We start from the raw sequence: 24,685 nt of genomic DNA, 5'->3' as shown, positions 1-24,685 counted from the left end.
AAGGAAGATGTGTGTGTGGCAGGGGGTGGGAGGGGAAGGGGGCTCTGACAGGTCCCGCAGAGTCCCACAGGAAGGCCCCGCCCAGGGGAGGACCCCGCAGACTGCAGCCAGGCGCACAGTCCCAGCCCAGACAGCTGGATTGACCACAGAGACGGCGCGGGAGGCAGAGCTCTTTATTGGGCGGCGGGGGCGTCAGCGGTACAGGTAGTCCGCCTGGATGTTGGCGGCAATCTCGGCCTCCCACTTGTCCCCGTTGCTGAGCAGCTTCTCCTTGTTGTACAGCAGCTCCTCATGCGTCTCGGTGGAGAACTCGAAGTTGGGGCCCTGTGGGCGGGTGCGGGTGTGGGTGCGGTGGCATCAGGCCCCTCTGCTGGGCCCCTGCCCCGGCCCCTCCCCAACCCCAGGCCCGCTCACCTCGACGATGGCGTCCACAGGGCAGGCCTCCTGGCAGAAGCCGCAGTAGATGCACTTCGTCATGTCGATGTCGTAGCGGGTGGTCCGGCGGCTGCCATCGGCCCGCGGCTCGGCCTCGATGGTGATGGCCTTGGGGAGGGACACCGGGAGCCCCTTACTGCCGGCTCCTGCCCCATGTCTGCCCCTTCCTGGGGGCTCGCCCCGGGGCCGCGGAGCAGACCCTGCCACCCACCCTCAGCCTGATGAGTTGTTCCCAACACCTTTGCAAAACGGTCCCTGTCCCACAGCCCGAGATGATACTTTTGTCAACTCATGGCATCTCCTGCCTGAGAGGCTAAGTCCTCCGAGGGGAAGGCTGTAGCCTGCTGTGTTCACTGCAGCACCCGTAGCCCCAGGGTGGTCTCAGTACTTGCTCAACTGCCGGTGGTGGTACGTTCAACAACCTTCCCATTTATGTCTAGTTATCCCGCTTTCATGGATGAGAAAATAGAGACTCAGAGATGTTGAGGGGCTTCCGAAAGCCACACAGCAAGTGAGGGGCAAAGCTCAGACTTGAAGGTAGCTCCCTCACCCTCAGTTTTTGGGTGCGGTCTGTGCCAGCACCAAGAAGGCCCAGAGCCTCCCACAACCGGAAGGATGTTCAAAGGGGTATGCCAAAAGCCCGCCTGTGTCCCCAGGAGTGTAATACCACCATTCAGTGGGACCTTAGGCTGGTAGGCTTCTTTGTGCCCCAGTTTCCTCATCTATAAAAAGGGGTAATAACCTCTATGTCCTAGGGTTGCTGTAAAAATAAGTCACAAGCTGGAACAGCACCTGTTCCCTCCACGGTGCTCACTGCCCGGAGGCCATTACTGCTAGGGCTGTTTGGGGGCTTCTCTGTGTGCTCCAGGATCAGAGACATCTAGGCCACAGCCCATGGCCTGGAGCGGCCACGGGGAGGGGGCGGTCACTGTGTGGATGACGGGTGACCACAATGTCGGCTGGGGCTCCTGCTGGGGATGTCCATGGGCCTGCCCAAGAGCCTTAACTGGATCTTTCTTTTCCTTCCTTTTTTCATGATTTATTTGAGAACGAGTGTGCATATGCACAAAGACAGGGAGAGATCCAAGCAGACTGTGTTGAGTGCTGATGCAGGGCTCGATTTCATGACCCTGAGACCACGACCTGAGTTGAAACCAAGTTGGACACCCAACCAATTGCGCCACCTGTGCCATCCAGATGCTGCAACTGGATCTGTCTCTATACTAACAGGCCCCAACTCTGGGAGAGGGGTCCGTGGGGGTCCTCCAACAGAACTAATACTGGGGGCCCAGAGGAGCAGCAACCAGGGGCAGTGAGGTCCTCAACTGTGTCCTTGCAGCTGGTTACACACATACATGCAGAAATCCCAAAACTGCTGCTGCATTCAGGGTAAAAGTGGGGACCTCCAATGCCACCCGGTGGCTCACAAGCCTAGGTTTCACATCCCTGACCAGATCCCCAAGGGCAGGACACACAGGTGTCATATGGCCTGCTCAGGACTTCAAGCCTTGCTCTGATGACTCACTCCCTCTGAATTGGCTTGACAAGGCTCAGAGAGGGAAAAGGGCCTTCCTGGGACACACACCCAATGGGGGACCAGAGTTTGGGTCCAAGGCTGCCCCACTTCCCTCTCTCTGCAGCAGGCTGCAGCCTCCCTCTCAAGTGGCAGGGGCCAGGGTGGCGGTCAGCAGGGGTCAGGGGCTCACCTGGGCAGGGCAGACAGCTTCACAGAGCTTACAGGCGATGCAGCGCTCCTCCCCTGATGGATAGCGGCGCAGAGCATGCTCCCCCCGAAAGCGAGGGCTCAGAGGGCCCTTCTCGAATGGGTAGTTGATGGTGGCAGGCTCCCGGAACAGGTAGCTCAGGGTCATGCCCAGGCCTGTGGGCAGCATGAGCATGGTGGGTGGGGGCCGCTCCTCCCTAACAATCCGTGCCCACCCCCAGCCTGCCCGACCCCTTCCCCCAGGGCCCACCTCGGATGAGCTCAGTCCACAGCAGGGTCTGAGCTGCCCTGTCCGTCACCGACTTCATGTCCATCGAGGGCTCCCGCATGTTCACAAACTCTGCAGGGGAGGTGGGCAGAGGGGCTGTGGCAGGGCCTCTCATGTGCCCATGTCCCCTGGGAATCCAACTCAGAGAGATAAAGCTTTGTCTTCCTTCCAGCTGGGCTCCCTCCCCCCACAAGGGCTTGTTCATTCACCAAACCTTCCAGCCTCAGCCACTGCCCTACAAAGCCTGGCTCTGGCTCTGGGCAGTCTGTGTCCACTTCTCCCTGTGCCCAGGCAGCAGTCCGAGCCCAGGACTTGACACGGGAGGGAAGGGGCTGGAGCCTAAAGGTTTTGGTGAAGAAGACAGGCACCCAAGCCTCACACCTGGCAGCTCCCTCCCTGTCCCACATGGGGGAGCTCGGAACTCACACTGTGTGGCCACAGGGAGGGCTCCCCACCCCCTCACTGACAGACCCCATCCCCATGAATTATATTCAGTCTTGATCATCTTTACAGAGTTGAAACAGAGGCTCAGAGAGGGGGAGCCTCTGGCAAAGCCACAACTAGAACGTAGGCCTCCACCCTTGCCTCTGGCAGGTTCGTGATCAGGGAAGCCTGAGGCTCCAGGTGCCCCAGGACTCACTGTAGGTTGCTGCCACTGTGCTGCTGTGGAGGCTCCGGCCAGTGGGGTGCCCTGGAAGGAGAGGGATTACACTGTGCAGCTACAGTCTCTGCAGCCTCATGCCAGGAGACTGGGCTCCCCACACCCCGGGAAAGGCTCCCTTGGTCCTACCTGCTCGTGCAGCCTGGGCCAGGGTCCGGAGCAGAGTGGGCATAGTCAGGCAGCGCATCTGCAGGCAGGAAAAGGAAGAGAGGGATGGGTGGGTCCCAGATCTGTCCCCACAGGAACCCTGGCACTGCGGGAGCCCTGATCTCCATGACACTGTGTCACCTTCTCTATCTATCTGCCCATTCCTAACAGGCAGAGAAAGCCTCCCTGCCCCGACGTATGGCACCTCCCAGCCCTCCAAACCTGACCCAGCTCAGCGGGGCTAAGAGTCAGGGAGTATCCGTGAAACCCACGTTCTACCTACCTCCCCTTCTAAGAAACCTTTAAAATCCATCCCTCCTCTCTCCCCAACCAGTGCTCCTGTCTCATCTCTCCCCTTCCCTGATCTGACCTATTTCAAAAAAACACTGCCAGCAGCCACCAGCATTGAAAGCTCCCTGTGCCAGGCACTGTGCCAGAGGTCACACACACTGTCATTTGGTCCTTACAAGGACCCCACAGGCACGGATGAGGAGGATGAGGAGGACTTGCTCGGGCAAGTCCGGTAACTTGCCCAAAGTCACACACTGGGGGCGGGGGGTGGGGGCGGGGATGACCAGGACGTGAACCCGGGCCAGACTCTTCCCTTTACGGCCCACAGTCCAACCCCGCTGGAAACCCTTGAAAGGCTTAAATAACCCTCGCGATCAAATTCCTTTCCCCACCATCAAGGTCCTTCTGGGACGGTCTCCCCGCCTGCCGAGTGACCTTGGGCGGCCGAGGTCATCCGGCGCGTCTTCTCATCTGTGAAACGGGGATCACGAGAACCAAGGGGGCTGTCCATGCGCAGAGCCTGGCATCTAGCCGACGCTCCAGAGCGGCCGTCCCGTGACCTGGGACTCCCCGTGGGCCCATCGCCCCTGACCGCTGACCCCGGGCCCAGGCGCCCGCCAGCCTGACACCTTCCCCGACCTTCCCCATGACCTCCGACCCCACGGACGCGGGCGGGGCATGCGCCTTGGCGCCGGCGGCTGGCGGGTCCGCCCGCTGCACGCTGAAGGACACCCGGGCCGCCGGCCCTCAGTGGGGCGACCCGCAGGGCCGCCGGGGCCACCGAGAACACCGCACTCGCCCCCGACGCCCCACTGCCTAGGCCCGGCTCTCCAGAGCGGAGCCCGGACACCCACCTTGAAGCGCCGCCGCTCCTTCCCTTGCCGAGCGGCCGGTCCGCGGAGGGGCGGAGCCTACACTTCGAGACGCTGCCATTGGGCCGGCTGGTTTCACCTTTTCCGCGCTCGTCTTTTACGCTGTGGTCTGATTGGCCAGTGGCGCCGCTGAAAGAGGCGGGACCCAGAAGCTGTTTTTCTTTGATTGGCTAGAGGAGAGCGGTCTCCTGAAGTTGTACCGGGCGCCGCCATGTTGGGTTGGATTGGCCAATAAGCCTCCCGAGCCCGCGGAGGCGGGACGTCCGGGACGTGGCTTAGGAAGCGGCTCCGGGTCAGGTCTGGCGCGCCGGCCCGAGGAGAGCTCGGGGTGTCGCCGGGTGTTTGTGAGAACCGCGCTGAGAATTGCTGCCGGCGGTGATTCCGCGGGAGCCGGGCTTGCTGGATGCCAAGCCTTTCCCCAGGAGCCCCGTGTGGAGGATCACGCCCGCTTTACTGATGGGGAAACTGAGGCACGGGCTCGCTTAGGAACTTTGCGTTAACAAGCGTTAGAGCTGACTTCGAGGCGGCCTAGGGCAGGCCAAGGGCAGAGCAGGCCTGCGCAGCGTGTGTGCAGACGTCCTCTTGGGAAGGACGACAGGCCCGGGGTGGGGACACAGCGGAGCGCCCCAGGACTCTTGTGGGTCCTGACTGGGGGCCACAGAGAGCCACTGAGGGCTCGGGCTGAGCGGTGGCACGGACCCGTGAGCTTTGGGAAGATCAGTGGGTGCACTGAGGTCCGGCCTGTGAGGAGAGGGAGGTGGCCGAGGGCCCCGGGCGTGGTGATCAGGGCGTGCATCGGCAAGTTCTGCGGCGTTCATAGAACCATCGGAACTTGCTCAAAGAGGAGACTTGGGAGGTGTGTGTGGGTTGTTGAGCTGGGCTCTGGGGGTTTAGTTCGGTGGCTGAGTGGAGGAGGGACCATTCTGTGACATCGGGGCCCAGTAGGATGAGCAGGACAGGGAAGAGGGCGAGTCTGGTGTGGGACACTGAGGGGAAGGCAACCAGGGCCAGCCACTGGGGGGACAGGAATGCGCCCAGAGATCCCAAGAGGCCTGGGGACCCCACCCAAAGGAGAGAGGATGCCTGCAGCGTGGGATCAACAACTCATTTATTAAAACCCCACGTTGAACCCTCAGCGATCTCTGGAGGTGCTGACTGTTATCACAGATGTCTGCCCGGGGCCTAGGCTACTGCAGGTCTATGGTGTGACCTGGACCAGATGCCGGGGCCCCTTCTGTACCCTCCGCAGGGAGGGCGGTGGCTCAGCGGGGTCCGGGTCTGCCGACCTTTCCCAGGACACTGGTGGCTGGTGGGGGGGCAGGAGGGCAGGTTACTGCATCATTTTCCTTGCTCCATCCCCTCCACCCAGGCTAGTGGGGGGAGGACAGCTGAGGGAGGAGGCTGAGAGCTCAAAGACAGAAGCCCCAGGAGGGAAGAGGGCAAGCACCCGCCTGGGCTGTGGTCCTTTCCTCCCCGAGTGTGGACCCCAGGCCGCATCTACACTCGCTGCAGGTGGCAGAGGCAGCGGACTCAGTGGTGAGCGGGGCTCAGAGCAGGGTGCAGCTGCAGCTGCGGGCCTCCATGGCCACCAGCAGCATCCTCAGGTTGCGAGGCGAGTAGGGCGGGTAGCGGATGGAGTAGATCTTCTCCAGCCCGGGGCGACGCAGCAGGCAGGCACGGTGGTGGGAGAAGGTGTCAAAGGAGAACTTGCCGTGGTAACTGCCCATCCCACTGGCGCCTGTATGGGGGCACAGGACATGGCAGTCAGCCCCTCGATGGCCAGCCAGGAGGATGTCAGACAGACCCGGGTTCTGGCAGTCACATGCAGACCTCAGTGTGACCTCAGTTTCCCCATCTGTAAAATGGGCTGAGCACGAGACAATGTGGGTAGAGGGCTTGGCGCCAAGCCTGACACCAGCAACAGCCCAGTAGATGCAGGAGACCCCAGGTCTTGGGGCAAGAGAGGTTGGGAGTGTGGCTTCTGGGATGACTGCTCAGAGTTCAATCCCAGCCCTGAATTAGACCTGTCACCTCGGGCAGTTGACTTCGCCTTGATCTTCTCTGTGGCAGCAGATGACAATGGCGCCTGCCTCCTAGACCTGCAGGCTTTGGGTGGGTGTTCAGATCCATGGACACAATAAGTTATGTCCTGTGTTGTGAGTCCAAAGCGTCTAGGTAGGGAGACAGTCACAGACCAGGCTTCCGCAGGGGACCCAGGATGGGTGGAGTTGGGGGTAATGAGGGAGGGCTTCCTGGAGGGAGTGAGGCCTGAGGGACGTAAAGTTGACCAGATGAATGGGGTGGGTGAGGACAAGAGGGACCCAGACTTGGGGACAACTCAGAGAGCCTTGGGGGTGGGTGACCTGTGGCATTCAGGGACTGGACAGGGCCCAGGGTGGCCGGGGCAGCAGGCAGAGAAGCAGGGAGAGGAGGGGGGAGCAGGACACCATGGCCAGACCAGGAAGGGACAGACCTCAGGAAGTTGTGAGTCAGGGCCTTGCTCAATCCTGGGATGAGTAGCAGGATCAGATTTGCCCCCAGACAGGCTGTCATACTTCCCTGGGGAGGAGGGGCTGGGACTGGAGCCGGGCAGGCAGGTGGGCTAGGTCGGGGCTCCAGGACAGGCGCCAAGCAGTGGGGCCCACACAGCCCTGGTGTCAGCTCTCAGCTGGCCATGTGCTCCTGTGGCATCGGCCGCCCCCAGGGAGAGTCCAGACCACCCAGACAGCTCGCCAGGCCCTGCTGCTCATTTGCTCTGGTGCCTAGTGTGGACAGACGCCAGTCTCTGGCCCTCCCATTCCTCTGAGGAGGAGGCGGGATCAGAGAGGGATGTGGCTAGCCCAGATCACACAGCCATGGGGCTCGCTGGGACCAGCTCTGAGGTTTCCGGCCTTGGCGGCCAGGACTTTGCAGAGGTAATGGGGGCTGCTGGGGCCAGGGATGTCCCCTTACCCGGCTTCCCTCGGGCAGGGAACAGTCTCTGTCTCCTGGGGTCGTGGGGAGTGACATGTCAAGGAAAGGCTAAAGGGGCAGTTCAGAGCCTCTGCGGAATCAAGGGAGCATGTGAGCTGGTGGGCATACTCGAAGCCACGCTATTCAGGAAGAAAGCAGTGGCAGCACAGGGACACTGACCGCGGTGGTGCTAAAAACCCCAAATTGTGTCCCTGTGGGTCCACCTGCATATGTACATACAGGGACAGGTCTGGCAGGTTTCTGCAGGACAGAGATGTTGGGGTGCCATCAGTCCAGTAACAGAGAAGGCAGGGCTCTGCCGGCACCTACCCACTCCTCCGAAGGGCAGGCTGGCCAGGGTCATGTGCATGAAGCCGTCGTTTCCGCAGAAGCCCCCGCTGCTGGTCTGGGCCAGTACTCGCTTGACCACCTGTTGGGGGGGGCGGTCAGCGATGAGGGCCCATGGCGTGGCTGCAGCAAGAGGCCAGCCAGCCACGGCCCGGGGCCCCAGGAAGAGTCAGGCCCCATGTGAGCTGCAGGGGTGGTGTAACAAGTGGGGGGTGTGGTTGTGTGGCAGCCTGCCACTGAGCTCCCAACTCGGACGTGTGTCCTGAGCGTCTGCTTGAGTATGGCCCATGCAGGATGCTGGGGACGCAGACTCAGGGCTAAGAGGGAGGCAGGAAGCCCAGCAGTTGCCTGGGGACGTGGAGAGTTTCAGGGTGAAATGCCAGGTCGTCAGGGAAGTGTCCCAGGGGAGGGATGCGATGTGCGTGCTACATCTCAGGGGAAAGGGAGTCCCCCAGGCAGAGTGAAGGGCAGGTGCAGGGCCGGCCTGTGTGGTGTGCAGCCCAGGGAAGACATTTAGGTGGGGCCATGCAGCCAGGTTTGTATTTTAGAGACATGGCCCTTGCTTGACTTTAAGTCCTTTTCTCTTTAACCTATAGGTTTATTTGAAGGATGAGAGGGGGGAAAAAAGATTAGTAAACACTGTACAGTCGTTTCCCGAAAACTTGGCAATATTTAGTTACAACATGTGATCCGGAGCTAACGGCTTATGTATATGGTGGGTGGCGGGAGCTCCCCATCAGGAGCTCAGAAATCTCGTGGAGGCCGCAGTATCAGCGACAGAAGATGGAACAGGAGTGTCACAGTGCTTCTCGGGGGCAGCCATGTGTTGTAGGTGTGACTGTCCCCCCAGGCCAGTCAGTCCTGGGCATTCAGAAAAGCTTGGCAGTCACGTTTCCATATGACCCCCCTTCCAAAACACCCAGGTTGCAAATTTTCTAAAGTTAATATTGTCGGGATCCCTGGGTGGCTCAGCAGTTTGGCGCCTGCCTTCAGCGCTGGGCGTGATCCTGGGGTCCCGGGCCCGAGTCCCGCATCAGGGTCCCTGCATGGAGCCTGCTTCTCCCTCTGCCTGTGTCTCTGCCTCTCTCTCTCTTTCAGTGTGTCTCTCATGAATAAATAAAGTCTTTAAAAAAATAAAGTTACTATTATCTAGATGAAACTAGGCTTTTTGGAAGCATGGCTGACTCCAGGGCTGGGTAAGGGAAACAGGATGAGCAGAATGGAAGGAAGTGGTCGGAAAATAAAAGGATGGGGGGTGGGCGCTGAAAGACATGGCAGCTCCCAGTGCCCAGGGAGGGACAGCTTAAGCAAGGACGCAAACAAGGTGGTTGTTGCGCTGTAACCCAGAGAATAAAGCAGATGCAGGTGAGTGCGTGCTGATAGAAGTGTTCAAGAGCCAGATCTTTCTTACAGATTCCAGATGACGTAAGTAGGTGTTCTCCCCTTAGCAGGTGGAGTTCAATCCCACAGAAGGGGAGCAGGACTTAGTGACTTGCTCCCAAAGAAGAAGAGGGCCTCTTGGTGGAGACCCCCGGCAGATAGGACCTTGGCCGGGTGATGAAGGTTTGCCTCACTAGTGACGGGTGGATCTCTGTATCCCTGATAAGATGTCAGAGACTAGCCCTCGCCTCGCAGACCACTGAGATTGGGGACACTCCGCAAGGGACCTAGTCAGCACCTCTCAAGCTGAGACGTGGTCAGAGGCCAGAGGAGCCATGACAACTAAATGCAATGTGGGGCCCCAACTGGGCTCGTGGGGCTGAAAGAAAAACACGAAACCCAAGTCAAATCTGGAGCATAGTTAACAATAATGGACCAATCTCAGTTTCTCAGTTTGGACGAACATAAGGGCCCTTAAATGGGGGAAATTGGTGGCAGGACATATTGGGACTCTCTAGACTATTCTTTTGTCTTCTGTAAAGCTAAAATGATTCCAAAATAAAAAGTTTATTAAAAACACACTGCCCAGAGGCACCCGGGTGGCTCAGTTGGTTAAGTGTCTGCCTTTGGCCTAGGTCATGACCCTGGAGTCAGGATCAAGCCCCACATCAGGCTCCCTGCTCAGCGAGGAGTGTGCTTCTCCCTGTCCCTCTGCCTGCTGCTCTGCCTACTTGCTCTCTCTCTCTGTCAAATAAATGAATAATAATAATAATAAAAACCACTGCCCAATCTGCAAGGGATCCATGAGATCTGGGTGAGAGAAGAAGGTGTGCCCTGAGCTGAGGACGCCTGCCTGGTGCCCTTGAGGCTCCAGGCTGCCCCAGCGGCTGAGCATCGTCCCTCCCGTGTGTTCTGGTCATTCACCCTCCCCTGGTCTTTCTGCTCCATACTGTGGGTGCCTTCTATGAGCAGGCTCTGGAAGGGGACGCTTGGCCACCAGCCGAGATGACGAGGAAGACCGAAGTGGGGGCTGATGGAGCAGGGACACTGACCCCTGAGTAGACCCGAGGAGCTGCCCACTACGGGCCCAAGAGACTGTGGCTTAGATCACGGTTCCACGGTCTCCTGCAGGCCTCCGCCCCCACCCAGCCCTGCCCGCCCCCACCTGGCTGCTCCTGGAGAAGGCGTACAGGGCCAGGGGCTTCTCCCGGCGGTTGATGAAGTCGATGGCCTCGTCCAGGCTCCCCACGTTCACGATGGGCAGGATGGGGCCGAAGATCTCCTCCTGCATCACCGGCTCCGTCTCCTGCACGTCCACCAGCACCGTGGGGGCTGCGGGCGCAGGGGAACAGGGTTCGGGCGGGCCGGGGCTCGGGGCTCGGGGCCTCCCGGGGAGGCGGCGCGGGCTCTGGGGTCCCGGGCCGGGCGGGGCGGGGGCCCCTCACCGATGTAGCGCTCGTCCTCGTCGCTCTGGCCGCCGATGGCCACGCGGCCGCAGCCCAGCAGGCCCCGCAGCCGCCGGAAGTGCTTGTCGCTGACCACGCGGCCCAGGCTCGGGGAGCGCCGCGGGTCCTCGCCGTAGAAGCGGGTGATGGCGCTCTGCAGGGCGGGCAGCAGCCGCTCCCGCGTGTGGGGGCTGCACAGGACGTAGTCGGGCGCCACGCACGTCTGGCCGCAGTTGAAGTAGCGGAACCAGGCCACGCGGTTGGCCACGGTCTGGGGGTCGCAGTCGTCGTCCACGTAGCAGGGGTTCTTGCCCCCCAGCTCCAGCGTGACGGGCGTCAGGTGCTTGGCGGCGGCGGTCATGACGATCCTGCCCACCCGGGGGCTCCCTGGTCGCCGAGAGAAGTCAGGGTGGCCCTGGGTTACCCCACCGGTAACCCAGGGCTGGGACCTGGGACCTGGGTGGAGGGGTCACTCCCTGGCCTGTCCTCCCCCAGAGGTGCTGGAGTCGGAGGGCGCCAGTCTCCGCCCCAGGACCTTGCTTGATCTCGGCCAGACCAGCCCCAAAAGCCGAGGTTGATGCAGGGCTCTGCACCCCGCAACAGGCCTGTCCACTGGCTGCCTCTCCCGACCTGCCTCGTTAGAAATCCAGGAGCCCCTTGTCCTGTCTCTGATCCCAGGCTCACCCTGCAGTGACTCTTGCTGTCATGCCCCTCTGCACCCCTCCCCACCTTTCCAGCCTCCTCCAGAACTGGCAGTGACTGCTCTGGTCCAAGGCCAGAGGCCAGCTCCCAGGGCTGCCGTCTGGGTCTGTCTCTCTGAGCTAACCTGGCGACCCTGCCGCCCTTACCATCCACCCTCTGCTCTGGTCTTGACCCTTGGCTGAAGTGGCCACCTGCTCGTCTCCTCTGGGCTGATCTTCAGGGCCTCACAGTCCCTCCACGTCCCCTTCCCTGACCCGAAGCCCCCTGTACCCCCAAGATGTTCCTTCCCATGGCTGGCCCAGGGCACCGTGCTGCCATTTCTGCTGGGAAGGCTCTAGCCTTTCTGGCACCACCGTCCGGGAGCCTGATAACCCTGCTGTCGCCTCCTCCCCCACTGCAGGCCCACCCACATCCCATCTTCTGTCTGCTCCCTCATGTCCTCCTGTCTTCCAGCAACATCTCCTGGTCTATGAGGCCTTCCAGAGAAGCCCTCCTTGTGTTGAATCCTGCCGTGCCTCCCCCCATCTTTTCTGTGCTATTCTTCTCTCTCTGTCCCTGTCCCCTCATTTTCATGTGAGCTCCTCCGGGGTGGGAGGCTTTGTCTCCTTAGGCCTTGCTTTATCTCAAGGACAAGGTGGTGGACAGGGTCTGGACGGGGTTCAGAACACGGGGAATGAGTGAATGGGCACTTCCCCAGGCTGTGTGCTGTAACAAAGGCTTCCACGAGGTCACATGTCCTCCAGACAGACCTGACTGTCACCAGATAAGGAAAGGCCTGGAGAAATCAGGAGATTGTGTCAGAGAAGGTGCTGGTCAGTCTGGCGGCCTCTGGCAGCCTGCTCAGGTTCCCAACGCCAGTCATGGGGCGCCAGGGCCCAAAGCCCACCGAGATGCTGGGTGGGATGGTGGAAGGTGGGCTGCCCCTTGCAGCGTCTCCTCCACCCTCTAGGAATTTGTGGGACCAGCTGAGGACTCCAGCCCCTGCTTCTATAGCCAGTTCCCTGTCAGCCACCGTGGGGGCCTGTAGGCCCTGTCCTGGGCTTGCAGCTGGGTCTGGGGGAGGGAGGCAGAGAGCGCACCTGCCCTGCTCTGATGTGGACAAGGTAACGAGGCAAGTGAACAGGAAGGCTCAGATGCTGTTGCCTGCCATGTCTGCTTCCCTCTCCTCTGGAACATTAGCCAGGTAACACAGCTACCTGCCCCCTTGGCTCTTTCGCCCTTATAGAAATGCCCTCCTGGTCACTTGAAGCCAGGTGGCGTCTGGGCCTCATGAGTACATACCAGGGGCCAAGGACCTCTGAGAACAATTTTAATGGAAGGCCTGGAAGGAAAATCCAGGCTTCCCCAATCCTGGTCCCTGGGGTGACCTAGGCTGGGCACCACACCACTTTGCCGCCTTGGCCTCCAATCCCTCATCTGTCCAGCCCTGTCAGCAGGGTCATGTATAAAGGTCCTGAGGCCACTGGGTGGTGTATAAGGTCCTGGGGGGCACCTGGCACATTGGTTGCTCAGCAGGAGCAAATGCTGTCATCTGTAAGGTTGTGACCAGTGAAGGGGCCTGTGGCAGGGGTAGGACCCAGTCCTCCTGAGCGGCCTGAGTGGTCAGAGTTGGTCCCCAGCCTGCTGGAGGAGTGCGGAGCAAGCTTGCCTGGAATCGGAGGGCACCACCCAGTCCCAGTGCCCAGCCCGGTCTGCCTCCTTCCTGGCTGTCTGTATGCCTTGGTCCCTGTGGCCTCTCTCAGGACTGGGGACAAGACCCTGAGAGGGTGTGGCTGGGCTCAACCAGGCCCCATTCCAGGCCCCTCAGCCCCCGCCCACAGCGGGAACCCCAGCCTTACCCGTGAAGAAGATGTAGTCGAACTTATGCTCCAGCAGCTGCCCGGTCTCCTGGGGCCCTCCCAGCACCACGGCAAAGCAGCTCTGCAAGGTGGGGTGGCAGACAGCTCCCTCTGGGACCCGGGCCTGAGGAACCCAGGGGGCTGCCTGCCTGCATGGGACTGCCCCACCCCTCTGCCTGGCCTGACCCACAGTTTCCAGGGCTCTCAATGGGCCAGATGGAAGCAGGGTGGGAGTGGGGAGCTTCCCAGTGTCCCTGGCAGTTCCAGCCTGAAAGTTGTGAGGTTCAAGCCTGGCTTGGGTTGGGGGGCTGGGGGCCAGGGTGGGGTGATCAGGGCTGACCAGAAGACAGATGGGAGTCCCCGGGAACATGCTCCTCGATCCACAGCAGTGATCACCACCCCTCTGTTTCATTCAGAGGGAAAGAGGCTGAGGGGACAGTGGCCTGGCCATGGCCCCACAGCCCAGAGGAGGCAGGATTGAGGTTGGAACCCGGGTCTTGCCAGGGGGGCCTGCCTGGCCCTGCTCAGCCTGAGTGTAGCTGCTGGGTCCACCCCATGCCCTGCTCACCTGGTCCAGATACCGGGGCAGGACCTCCGCCAGGACCTTCTCCGTGCTCCTACTGAACTCTGAAGGCTTCAGCACCACACAGTTCCCTGCAGGGCAGGGCAGGGGGAGCGCTGGGAGAGGGGCGCCCTCCCGTCTCCATTCAGTCCTTGCACCTGCAGGGCAGGTGCCGGCCTCACTCTGCTTTCAAGTGAAGAATCTGCCTCAGAGAGGTCACTGACCGGCCCAAGGCTCCACAGCCCAGGGATGGTAGGCCGGGCGGCAGCCAGGTTTTCTTAGCCACTTGTTGCCAGCTCCCTGCTCCCTGGCTCTGAGGGCCACCGTGAGGCCTGAGGGCCGGGACGGCGGGCAGCGGGAAGGTAGAAAGTCTGCTCTCACCTGCGGCCAGGGCGCCCACCAGCGGCACCAGCGTCAGGTTCACGGGGTAGTTCCAGGGCGCGATGATGAGCACCAGGCCGAAGGGCTCCTTCCGGATGAAGGCCGAGTCCAGCTGCGTGGCCTGGGCCCCGGGGCCAGCAGGGTGGTGAGTGGTGGGGGCGTGGGGACTCCCAGCCCCTTGGCGCCACCCTCCGCCTGGCAGGGCTGCCTGTGTGCCCTCACCCCCCCTCCGCCCCGACCCGGGGGCCAGCTCACCAGATTCTTGGGCACTTTCTCATCCTTCATCCAGCTCCTCAGATTCCTGAGGGCCAGGTCAATCTCGCTCTGGCTGATGTGGATCTCAGACACCTCAGACTCAAAGGTTGACTGCAGGGGAGACACGGACCAGGGTTTGGGCTGGGGTCCCGGTCAGCAGGTGGCCTCTTATTTGCTCCTTCCTTCCCTCCGTGTTCAGTGAGTGCTTCGGGGGCTCAGGTGCCCTTTCCAGGCCAGGAATGCAGCCGTGGAGAGGCCGCCCCGGAGAGCTCATGTCAGCTCATGTCGTAGGGGGACAGCCCGCATGACAACAAGAACACGGATGTGACGGGAGCCACAGAAGTGAAACAGGGTAAGGGGGACAGAGACTGCTGGAGTGTGCACGCTTGCGTGTGTGTGCACGTGTGCGTGTAAGTGCATGAGTGTGTGTGCCTGTGTGTGCAAGCATGTCAGGGCTGGCCTCTGAGATGAGCTGACATCTGAGCATGGAGGACAAGGAGGGAGGGAGCCCATGGATACCTGAAGGCAGAACATCTCAGGCAGAGGGCATAGTGTGTACAAAGGCTCTGAGGGGGGTGTGGGCTCACTCTGTCCCTGGTTAGTGAGGAGAAGGGGTGAGGCAATGGCACCGGGCAGCAGGGGTGAAGACTGTCGAGCAGAGCAGGGGCAGGATCCAACTTAACTTTAACAGGACCGCCTCTGTGGCCCGCAGTGGCCTGCTGTGTGGATGTCAGTCTGCAAGGGACACTGGGGCCGACGCCTCTGGGTAATTGTGGACAGTTCCTACAGCCCAGGCAGTGGGGCAGGGGTGGGAGAGAGGCAAAAATCAACAGGGAAATTGTCCTGATCTCTGCCTGTGGGCATGTCTGCCTCGCTCCCACCTGGGAGAAGAGACCCCGCCTGAGGGCTGGGGGCAGCCAGAGCCCGTGGCCAGGGACACCAGAGCCAGCTGTCCTGACTCCTGGGACTCAGCCGTTGGAATGCAAGCTCTCCCCTGCTGGAAATGAGGGCAGGGGGCCAGAGGGTGAACTGAATGCTGGCCAGGGTCACTCAGCAAGACTCAGTAGTAAGGCCAAGGCCAGAGCTGAGCCTTGAGGAGGAGGGAGCTGGGACCTTGGGGGAAGGAACACATGCCCCCGCACTTCTAGATGCCACGCCTGATTCGGGCAGGCCTTCCGCTCAGCCTGTGTCCACAGCTCATGTTTCTGCCCAGCCAGGTTGCCCTTGACCTGAGTGAGTGAGGTTTGGGCTAGTTTATGAACAGTCTAGACCCAACTCAAATTCATGACTTTGGAAGTGTAGGTTGTTTTGACCCAGGGCCGTGCACCCTTAGGCAAGAACATGCCTCCTCTGGGGGTGACTGGGGGTGATCATCCTCATTTGGAAGGGCTGTTGGGGGTTAAATGCAACAATTAGTTGGGGCAAATCAGGGCAGATGCTGCCTGCTTAGAAGGACGGGGACAGGATTGGATTTTCTGTGCTGGAGAGCCTTGAGGAATTAGAATGAGGCAGGAGGTAAAATCTGAGCCCAAGGGAGAAAAGGAACCAGATGGACAGGTCAGGTCTCACAGAGGTGGCCAGGCCAGGCCAGCAGGTAGGTGGTGGAAGACGCTCATTGGAGATGGGAGGTTGGGAGCCCCCCCTCCATCCTGGACCAGGCCCAGGGAATGGGACACTCCCCACAGGAGGCAAAGCTGGGCCCCTCAGGCAAGGGAGAGCCAAGTGAAGTAAGATCTAGCATCCTGGTTTCATAAATAGGAGAACAGATGATTCCAGAAATGATTGACAAGGGAGCCTGGGTCTCACCTGGCTTCAGTCCCGGGGCATCATGGTTAATAGTAGGTTTGGGGACACCGAGAAATGGAGAAGGCATCACCAGAACGCCACACCCTCAAAAGAAGTCCTGTGGCCATACTTTGCTGTCCTCAAGGAATGAGGGTGCCCTGATCCATGACTCTGGATGCCATGAGGCACTAGTCTCAAAGTCCATGACTGCTCTGGGGACAGGGCGGACACTTGGCTGGGTGCCTTGAGTCAGAAGGGTCCCCAGGAAGTTACCGAGGGCCCCCTGGCTCTGCTGGTGCCGGGGTCTCTATCATGATTTGGGTGGAGCCAGCAGGCCCCTGGAAGGGTGGGACCTTACCAGTTGGCAAAGAGCCACAGGCTGGGGCCCGAGGGGTTATAGGTGTTGAGAGGCTGGTGGAGCACAGGGGGTGGGTCTGGACACTGTGGCCTTGGTGGCAAGTGCAGAGAACACTTTGTCCAGAGAAGAACCCCCTGGACAGCTGTCCTGGGGCAGGAGAAGCCAAGCAGTTGGGCTCTGTTTGCCCAGGTGGTGGGAGGCTACCCGGAAGCAAGTGCATTTCTTGGGTTCCTGCCATGGCTGCTGCTGGAATGGCAGCCCTCGGGCCTGCCGGGTTTGAAGAGATGCCATGATGCCCGCCTTTCTGAGGGAAGCTGAACTCATCCATGGCCTATGAGGTGCTACGTGGAGTGATCCGCCTCCCTGGATCTCATCTTCTGTACACCTCTGCGTCTCCCCTCCCCTCAGGGTGTGCTGGCCTCTGCTGCTCCTCAAGCACCGAGGCCTCCGGCCTTAGGGCCTTTGCACGTGCTGTGCCCGCTGCCATTTCCTCCAACATTCTCCCTCCTTCATGTCTTTGCTCAAATGTCATCTCCTCAGAGAAACCGTCCTTAACTCCCACATACGAGGCAGCAGCCTGCTCCTGGTGCTCTCTTGGCCCTTTCACACTGAAAAGACACTTTCACACTGAAGAGACACTTCAGTGGTCTCTCCGTGGCACTTGAAACCATCCAACATGCTACCTATTAGTTCTTTATTGTTGTTTTGTGCTTCTCTCCAGAAGGCCAGCTCCCTGGGCACAGAGACCCCCGGAGCCTAGAACATGGCCCGTGGTAGGTGCTCCGTAAGCCGGGGGTGGGGGTGGGTATTGAGTGGGTGGACAGATGCAGAAGAGGCGCACAGGGGGTCACGGGATGGGGAAGGAGGTGGGGTTTGCCGGGTATTTAGTCCCCCTCCCCCCAGCCCCTCCCCAGCCCCCTCCCCCGCCCACCTTGTGCAGGTCCTGCCCCAGCGCCTCCTGCAGAAGCTGCTTGTTTTCTTGCAGGAAGCGGCCCAGGCCCTTGAGCTGCGCAGCCCTGAACTCGGGGGACCTCGTCCGCCCCGCGCTGAAGGCCTCCCGCAGCCGCCGCAGGGTGTCCGCCAAGGGGTCCATCCTGCGGGGAGGGGGGTGGCATGGATGGGGCGCCTCGCCTTCCCAGGCACTCTCCCCGCACCCCTGACTGTGCCTGTGTGGGCTCACAGACACTCCTCTGAGGCCTCACGTGGAGCCCCCGAGGGACAGGGCTGCCCCCCTACACACACACACACACACACACAATAGTCTCTTCCCCTTGGCCAGGCAATAGGAGACCCTAGGCCTTGAGGTGGGTGCAGGGCAGGGTGTGGGCTCGGGACCAGCTACCCCAGCCCCTAGGGGTAGGCCAGCAGCCAGGGGACCTCGCTTCTTCCTCCCGCACAGAAATTAGCCCCAAGGCATGGCCCCCGTCCCACTCTGGCGCCCCTCCTGGAGATGGGGCAGCCCTCGTCCCTGCCAGGCCTGCGTGGAGTAACCGGGAAGTTTGATGAGTGGAGGGACAGTCCACCAACAGCCACCATGGCCACCGCTGGGGGATAGTCCAGACGCAGAACGCACTGTGCCTCCTGCCCCTCGCCTGGGGGGCACCGCCTGGGGAAGCCAGGCTGGCTGGTGGTGGCTTGGGGTGCTGGGTGGCCTGGGCAGTGGCCTCCTCTGTCTATGCCCCTGTCACCAGTCCCAGTATTGGAGGAGCAGAGGACAGTGGGGGGCAGGGGTGCCTCCATGCTGCCATCAGCCATGGCAGGAGATCTGGGTGGGGCCCCCACATTCCCCCGGGCCCCTGCCTGTTTACTTGAAGCTCATCGGAGGAACAGGGTGACGTATGCACTTCCTGGCCTGCTGCCAAGGACCCGTGGGGACCCTTTCCTCCTGCCCTCTCTGACTCCCTTCCCTTCAAGTCTCAGCTTGGTTAATGCCTCCTCTAGGCAGCCTGCCCTGATTATTCCTTCACCCAGGGAGTGGGTTTCATCCTCTCTTCTACTGGCACCTCTTTGTCTACCCACCTGAGTGAGGTCTTAACACCTCAGTCTCCTTATCTGTTAGGCGGGTAATGATAGCACCCACCAGCTGATATGAAGTTTCTCAAAGATGAGACCATGTTGTCCAGTTCTGAGCCTAGGGCCGGGCATCAGCACATCCAAGGCTGCCAGCTGTTGTTAAGTGGCTACCCCGTGACCCTCAGATTTCTGGAGTGATCCATGGCCCTGATCACTGAGCCTGCGCCAGCCCAAAGATGACCTGCCTGAAGGGGACTCTGCTGAGAGCCTGGCTGGAGCTTTGGACCTGATGGGGGGCGGGGGGCAGGCTAGCTCCCCAGGCATCCTGCTCTGGTTGGGAGAAACTGAGCAGTTGCCTAGGGTATGAGGCAGGCCCCATGACCCTCAGAGAGGCTGACAGTATAGCAGAAAGGGGACATTCTCAGAGCCACTCTCAGCCCCAGCCTTGCCCCCAGACCCTACCCTCCTTCTTGGAGGCATGGGCCCTGGCCAGTGCCAACATCAGGAGCCAAGAGCCCTACCTGCCTCCAGAGCAGCCATCTGGGCTTGTCCCCTTCCTTGGCCTTATACTGGCCTTGTGACCTTGGGCAGGCCACTCATCTCTTTGCCTCAATTTCCTTGTCTGGAAAGTGAGTAAATGACATAATGCCACCTAAAATGTTGACCGCTGTGCACATGATATGTGCTCAAGAAAGGTCAGGGTGGTTATGATTACTAAGTACCTAGCAAATGTTTCTTTCTCTCCACCTGCTGCCACTCCTTGCTGTGTCTCACTGGCACCTCTGGATCCCTGCTGATGGATGTGGAGGGCAAAGTACACTCCACTTGCCTCTCCAGGGCTCTTTGCCTTTTCATAAGAAATGTCTGCAAAACCCACAAAAATGTGAGGCATGCAACTAGAATGGAAGGCACACCTCTGGGCACATGAGGGATGGGGAGCTCTGTGGGGGTACAGGTCTGGCTGGAACATTCCAGCAGCCTCTCCTGACAACCCTGAGGTCGACCCACCCAATATTGCCACCCCTCAGGTTGGTCACTCTGGACTGAGGGACCAAGGAGTGCCCGTCAGGGGATGGGAAGCTGGGTACAACCCAGGCGTGCACAGGAGCCCAGGCTACCTCCTGCCTAGGATCTGGGGGACCTGAGCCTGTGACCTCACAAAAGACACACAGATGAGGGAGTTCCTGGATCAGCCTGGGCTGGGGTCTTGGAGCGCATCTCTACCCTCTTACTCTGCACCCTCGGGGTACATGCAATACTATGGAAGCTCATAAGGATACTGAGCTACATTTCTCGTGCCTGCATGACTCATTTAACCACTGTGACTTCCTGCCCAGGGCACTGTTCTTCTCCCCCACAAGGAGAGGGACACCTCGGCACAGAGAGCACGGAGGTGGCCCAAGACCACCCAACTTCTTTACACTGGAAACCAGAAGGCAGAGGAATCCAGAAGAAGAGAGGGCTGCCTCCCGCCACTTCATCCCCTGGCCTGACCCCTGGGGAGAAGGGACACCCTGGTCAGAACTGCAGGTGTCGGGCCAGGTGGGCAGGGGTGTGTGGCTGGACCTGGTGCCCTCAAGGGTGAGAAGCCATGCTGTTCGTACCCTGCTCTCAGCCTCTGTCCCCTCACTCTGCTTCCCCTTCTGGCCTCCTTGGGCTAAGTGCTGAGGTCCCAGTGGCTGGCGGGCCCAGGGGTCTCCCGCCCACCAAGCGGGCACAGCTTCAACCACCTGCTGGGCTGCATCTGTTCCTGACTTGCTGCTCCCAGGCGAGGCGGGTGGGGTGGGAGCTGCTAAGTCAGTGGATGATAAGACACAGGCCTGTTTCCCTTGGCTTGGAGGCCAGGGGAGGACAAGCCATGTCCCCTCAAGGCCCTGGGCCTGGGAACTCCCTCTAATCATCATAATGAGCAGGTGCAATGGCAGGTGACAGTGTGGAAACCCGATATGGTGCAGTGTGGGTGTCAGCACGGCGCTCCTGAGGGAAGCTGAGGCTCAGAGAGGTCACGTGGAGTCAGGGAGGGGGTGAATAAGTTTGGCACTCAGGTCTGCTGGCTCCAAAGCACCATCAGGAGGGAATCCACTGCCCTGATCCCAGCCCTGCACGGTAGCCAGTCCTGCTGGTGAGCTCTCTCTTTCTTCCCACCAGCCTCCGCCCACTCTGTCATTCTTCCTGTTTCAGCTTTCCTACATGTCTGGACACCTCCTAATGGCACTCCGTTTTTTTTTTTTTTTTAAAGGGTGTGGAGCCCAACACAGGCTTGAACTCACAACCCTGAGATCCAGAATTGGATGCTCAATCCATGAGCTACCCAGGTGCCTCCCCAAGGGCATTGGTGTAGTATCAGGGTCCAGCGATTTGGGGTCAAATCCGGCAGCCCTGTTTGTGAGCTAGGAGTCCTTGGGCAGGTTGCTTGGCTCCTCTGTGGCTCACCTTCCCCATCCGTGAAATGAGGAGGGTACCTGTAGCTGCCCCATGGCGCTGTTGGGAGAATTTGGGTGTGCAGTGTTCTGTGCCAGGCCGAGCCCTGTGAGTGCTCGGGGACAATGGCTCTGAATGATCATTATTCAGACAGACTGTGAAGGACAGCTGTGTCAAGGGGGCTTCGGGGAGGAGACCCTGGGGTAGGAGCCCAAGGAGACCTTGGCCCAATGTGGGCACCAGGGAGTCAAGGACATCCACCTGAGACCGTGTGGAGGCAGGGATAGGGTGACAGGGATAAACAGGGTGCTCTGAGGGTCTGGGGGACCTTGACCCAGCTACCGGAGGTGGAGGTCACAGGGCTGGCCTTGATGATGGCCCCACAGGTCCTGATACCCCAGGTCTTCAATATGATCTCCCCATGTAGCCTGAACCTGGATTTTATGGGCTCTCCAGAAGCTCTGGCAGTTCCCTCCCCACAGTGGGAGCTGGGGGAACTGGGGACCAACCCTTCGCCTGTGGGCTGAGCCAACCTCAGCCTCAACCCACAGACAGTTCCCCTTTGCCCACGTTGACCAAGTCCCACTGATCATCAGTCCCTCCTCCAGGCAGGGTGGGGTTTGGCTAGACCCCACAGAGCCCACTCCCAAGACTCTGAGGTCCCAGAGCCACTGGGTACCCCTGCCCCGGCACTGGGCACACCTAGCAGCGCCCAGGAACTGTGTGTTGCTGGATGGACTCTAGCCCCACCCCCTGCCCCCCACCAGGGATGGGGGTGCAGTCCCTGCCCTGGGGCAGCCAGGTGCAGAGCTGGGACTCTTGGCCTCAGAGAAGATGTGCTGTAACTCTGGTTTGAGAAAGGTGGGGGCCCAGCTCAGACAAAATGAGGGTGCCCACTGGCCCCAGAGCCTCTCCTCACCCTCCCTCTCCCACTCTTAGGTCCCCGCGAGGAAGTTCCTCCCTCCTTCCCCTTTCTCCCCAGGCAGGCAGACAAAGCCAGCCTGTGTATGTGGCGCGGGTGACCAAGCCTGCCCAGGCAGCCCGCAACCTGGGGTCCCCAGCAAGCCCATCGCCAGGTCCCGGGCCCTGACTGCCGGCCGCTCCATCCCCGCCTCCCTGGGACAGCCTACCTGAGGCCCTGCCAGCAGCCCTTCTCCTCGCGTCCCTGCTCCGCGCCCTGTCGCCCTGTGGATAAGAGTCGTTATGAAATGTCCCAAGCTGGGGAGGCTGGGCGGGCCCCTGGGTGGGGCTGCCCTGGCCTCGTGCCTGACCTTGGCTCTGGGCCGGCTGGAAGCTGCAGGCGGAGACTTCACCACCTCTCCCAGGGAGGCCTCCAGAACCTCTCCTGGACCACGGAGGAGGAGCCGGGCCCAGAGAAGGCCAGCAGGTGGCCAAGGCCACCCAGCGGGTCTTCAGGGAGCGGAGCTCTGGCTGAGGGGTCCAGCCCAGGGCCTCAGGGCAGCTGGAAGAGGAGGGGGGCCTGGGGCAGTGGCCCTGGGAATTAGGGTGTCGGGTGGGGTCCGGTAGCCTGGAGGAGCGGAAAGCCCTACCCCGACTCCACCCCCAGCCCCAGGAGCCTTGGTTTTCCATATGCAACATGAAGAGATCAGATCCAAAGATTATCTCAGGGCCCACACCCACTGACCCCTCTGTTCCCTAGCCCTCCGTGTCTGCGTCCCTCAATGCCCCCTCATCCAGCACCCCCTCCCAGAACATGTCACCCTGCAACCTGACATTTCACAATAAGAAAACAGAGTCCCGAACAGGGGACAGGACTTGACCAGGGGGGCATGGATGTCAGGGCTGGGACCCACACCGGAAGCTTGTCACCCTGGAGCAGAGGGGCTGTGTCCATCCCCAGATGGCCCCTCCCACCTCCTAGGGAAGCACTCCACACTCTGCCCTCCAGGACAGCTGTCATGATAAGTGTCACCGTGGTGGTTCCTGTGGTCTTGCTCCTCTGGTGCCTGAGCTGTGCCAAGGGGCCCTGTCCTCTGCCTTTCCATGGCCCCCACCCCAGGTACACCTGCCGGAGCCAGCACAAAGAGGGATGGTTCCCGAGCAGCTGCTCGTGTCAGACAGGCAGGTGATTAGGTTACAGGTGTGGGGGCAGGAGCATCCTTTGTGCCATCGCCCGGTGCCCACCACCCCGGGCCCGCCGCTGCCTGTCTGCCTTGGTGCCCTGGGTCTGCCCCGTATCCTGGCCTGGGGCCTCTGGGCCGACCGGCACCTGGGAGATGCTTCTCACCGCCCTGGCCCTCCCGGCTCCCCCTGCCTACCTGGGGGGTAGGAGAGGTCTCCTGACCCACACCTGCTCTGGTTGCCCTGGAGGCTTCAGCCAGCTGGGACAGGGGGAAGGGGCTGCAGAGGCCCCTGTCCTCTGCGTGGGATGGAGCCCCCAGCCGCTGCCTGTCACGTGGCTCAGCATGTGACAGCCCTGCCCTGCTGTCTGGAGCTGAGCCAGCCAAAGGCAGTGGCAGAGCCAGCACCAGGCGGGGCTGGGCTGGGGCTGAGTCTGACAGCCCTTAGTCAGGAACCAGGCCCAGAGAGGGGCAGCCACTGGTCTAAGGCTACACAGCAAATTCGGGACCCACCTGGGGAGGTACTGGCGAGTGAGGTAGGTGTTGCAGGATCCTGAAGGGACCCTCTCTGGCCAAGGATCGCCTTGTGGGGCTACCCAGGAACTTGTCATGAATTCAGAAACAGCTTGGGACATCTCCAAAGAGGCCTGACCTCCTGGCACAGGGGCCTTAGCCTGGCCTGGCAGTGAAACTTCCCCAGTCTCAGGGGACTGCCCCTTGGGGAGGACTAGATATCCTCTCTCTTCTCTGGGTTGGAGGCCTCTACTGATCCTCAGAGTTCCAGGAGCTCGGTGCCGTCTGGAGGTCACATCCCTGTGGTGGAGAGCTCAAGATAAATGAGAAGAAGTCTGTGTGGGGTGCCACCAGGTGGCACTTTTAGAGCCAGCCCTAGTGGGTGACAGGCTCTGCCAAGGACCCAGGTCCGCCAGGTGAGGTGCGTATTGGGGGAGCCCTACCCAGGACCATGTCACCGCCCTGCCTGCTGACAGAGATGCAAACCGGCCTCCTCTGCCCACCTGCTAAGCAGCCTTGAGCAGGTCCTATCTCCTCTCTGGGCCTTCGCTTTCCCCCTTGTGAAACAGAGCTGACTCTGCTTGCCTCACAGCCCGCCCCAGTGGTGAAATAGCTCATTTGCAAACATCTGGTATAGTAGGTGCTCAATAGGCATGGATGTCTTTCTGCCCCTTTCCCGCCCTCCTGAGCGAGTGGCTACCCTGGTCCCTTCAGAGGCCAGCCCACCCTGGCTCCTCTCCCCTCCCTTGCCCCAGCCTCCCCTCAGAGACCAGCAGGACCCATTCCAGGGGGCAGAGTTAGAGGCTGCTGGCACCCAGGGCACGTCCAGCACGCACTCGGCATACCTTGACCAAGCACCCATGGTGTGCTAAGCACTGCACCAGGCGCTTGACCCAAATCCTCATGGAAATCTCAGGTATCATTGTCCTAGCCTGCAGGAGAGACAACAGACTCAGAGACATGCAGTGACTGGGGCAGGCACACACAGGAAGAGTGACAGATGGGGATTCGAGCCCAGTCAGCCCTGTCTCCCCGGCCCACAGCATTTCCAGGGCTCCACGAGCCCTGACTTAGGAGCCCAAGGGGTCATCCTCACTCCTAGGAAGCCCATCTCTCAGCTGAGAGCAGCGAGTACTGTTTCTTGGGCATCTGCTCTGCCAGGCTCTGGCTGGGTCCTTGGCACATCTCGGCTTGGGGACCTCCCAACAGCCTAAGGTGACTGTCATCCCTAAGGTTTTTAGTTTAAAAAATGGC

General features: G+C 60.7%; 2 protein-coding genes across 7 annotated transcripts; both read right to left on the bottom strand.

Annotated features, from left to right (window-relative positions):
* Positions 1–156: 156 nt before the first annotated feature.
* NDUFS8 (NADH:ubiquinone oxidoreductase core subunit S8) lies at positions 157–4,478 on the bottom strand. 3 transcript variants are annotated; one of them, XM_077862672.1, is made up of 7 exons: positions 4,380–4,478; positions 3,217–3,274; positions 3,067–3,117; positions 2,409–2,498; positions 2,142–2,314; positions 415–543; positions 157–324 (listed from the first exon to the last, which is right to left on the bottom strand). In XM_077862672.1, the coding sequence occupies exons 2-7, from the start codon at positions 3,272–3,274 to the stop codon at positions 193–195; spliced, it is 633 nt and encodes a 210-aa protein (XP_077718798.1). In that variant the 5' UTR covers positions 4,380–4,478; the 3' UTR covers positions 157–192. The 3 variants fall into 3 exon arrangements, with proteins under 3 accessions (XP_077718798.1, XP_077718797.1, XP_077718799.1); XM_077862671.1 differs by lacking the exon at positions 4,380–4,478 and adding an exon at positions 3,918–4,166; XM_077862673.1 differs by lacking the exon at positions 4,380–4,478 and adding an exon at positions 3,961–4,166.
* Positions 4,479–5,488: 1,010 nt separating this feature from the next.
* Positions 5,489–23,275, bottom strand: ALDH3B1 (aldehyde dehydrogenase 3 family member B1). Of its 4 annotated transcripts, XM_077862656.1 has the most exons (11): positions 23,117–23,255; positions 21,968–22,022; positions 17,335–17,497; positions 14,261–14,371; positions 14,006–14,126; positions 13,631–13,716; positions 13,063–13,144; positions 10,523–10,909; positions 10,243–10,409; positions 7,680–7,779; positions 5,489–6,135 (listed from the first exon to the last, which is right to left on the bottom strand). In XM_077862656.1, exons 3-11 carry the CDS (start codon positions 17,494–17,496, stop codon positions 5,945–5,947), a joined length of 1,407 nt encoding a protein of 468 aa, XP_077718782.1. In that variant the 5' UTR covers position 17,497; positions 21,968–22,022; positions 23,117–23,255; the 3' UTR covers positions 5,489–5,944. The 4 variants fall into 4 exon arrangements, with proteins under 4 accessions (XP_077718782.1, XP_077718781.1, XP_077718784.1 ...); XM_077862655.1 differs by lacking the exon at positions 21,968–22,022 and having other exon boundaries at positions 23,117–23,274; XM_077862658.1 differs by lacking the exons at positions 5,489–6,135; positions 7,680–7,779; positions 21,968–22,022 and adding an exon at positions 8,266–8,558 and having other exon boundaries at positions 23,117–23,275.
* Between the last annotated feature and the right edge of the window lie 1,410 nt (positions 23,276–24,685).

The sequence above is a fragment of the Canis aureus genome, chromosome 21, assembly GCF_053574225.1.
Source record: "Canis aureus isolate CA01 chromosome 21, VMU_Caureus_v.1.0, whole genome shotgun sequence".
Taxonomy (NCBI): domain Eukaryota; kingdom Metazoa; phylum Chordata; class Mammalia; order Carnivora; family Canidae; genus Canis; species Canis aureus.
The sequence above is the reverse complement of the archived record's forward strand: the minus strand, read 5'-3'. Positions and strand labels throughout refer to the sequence as shown.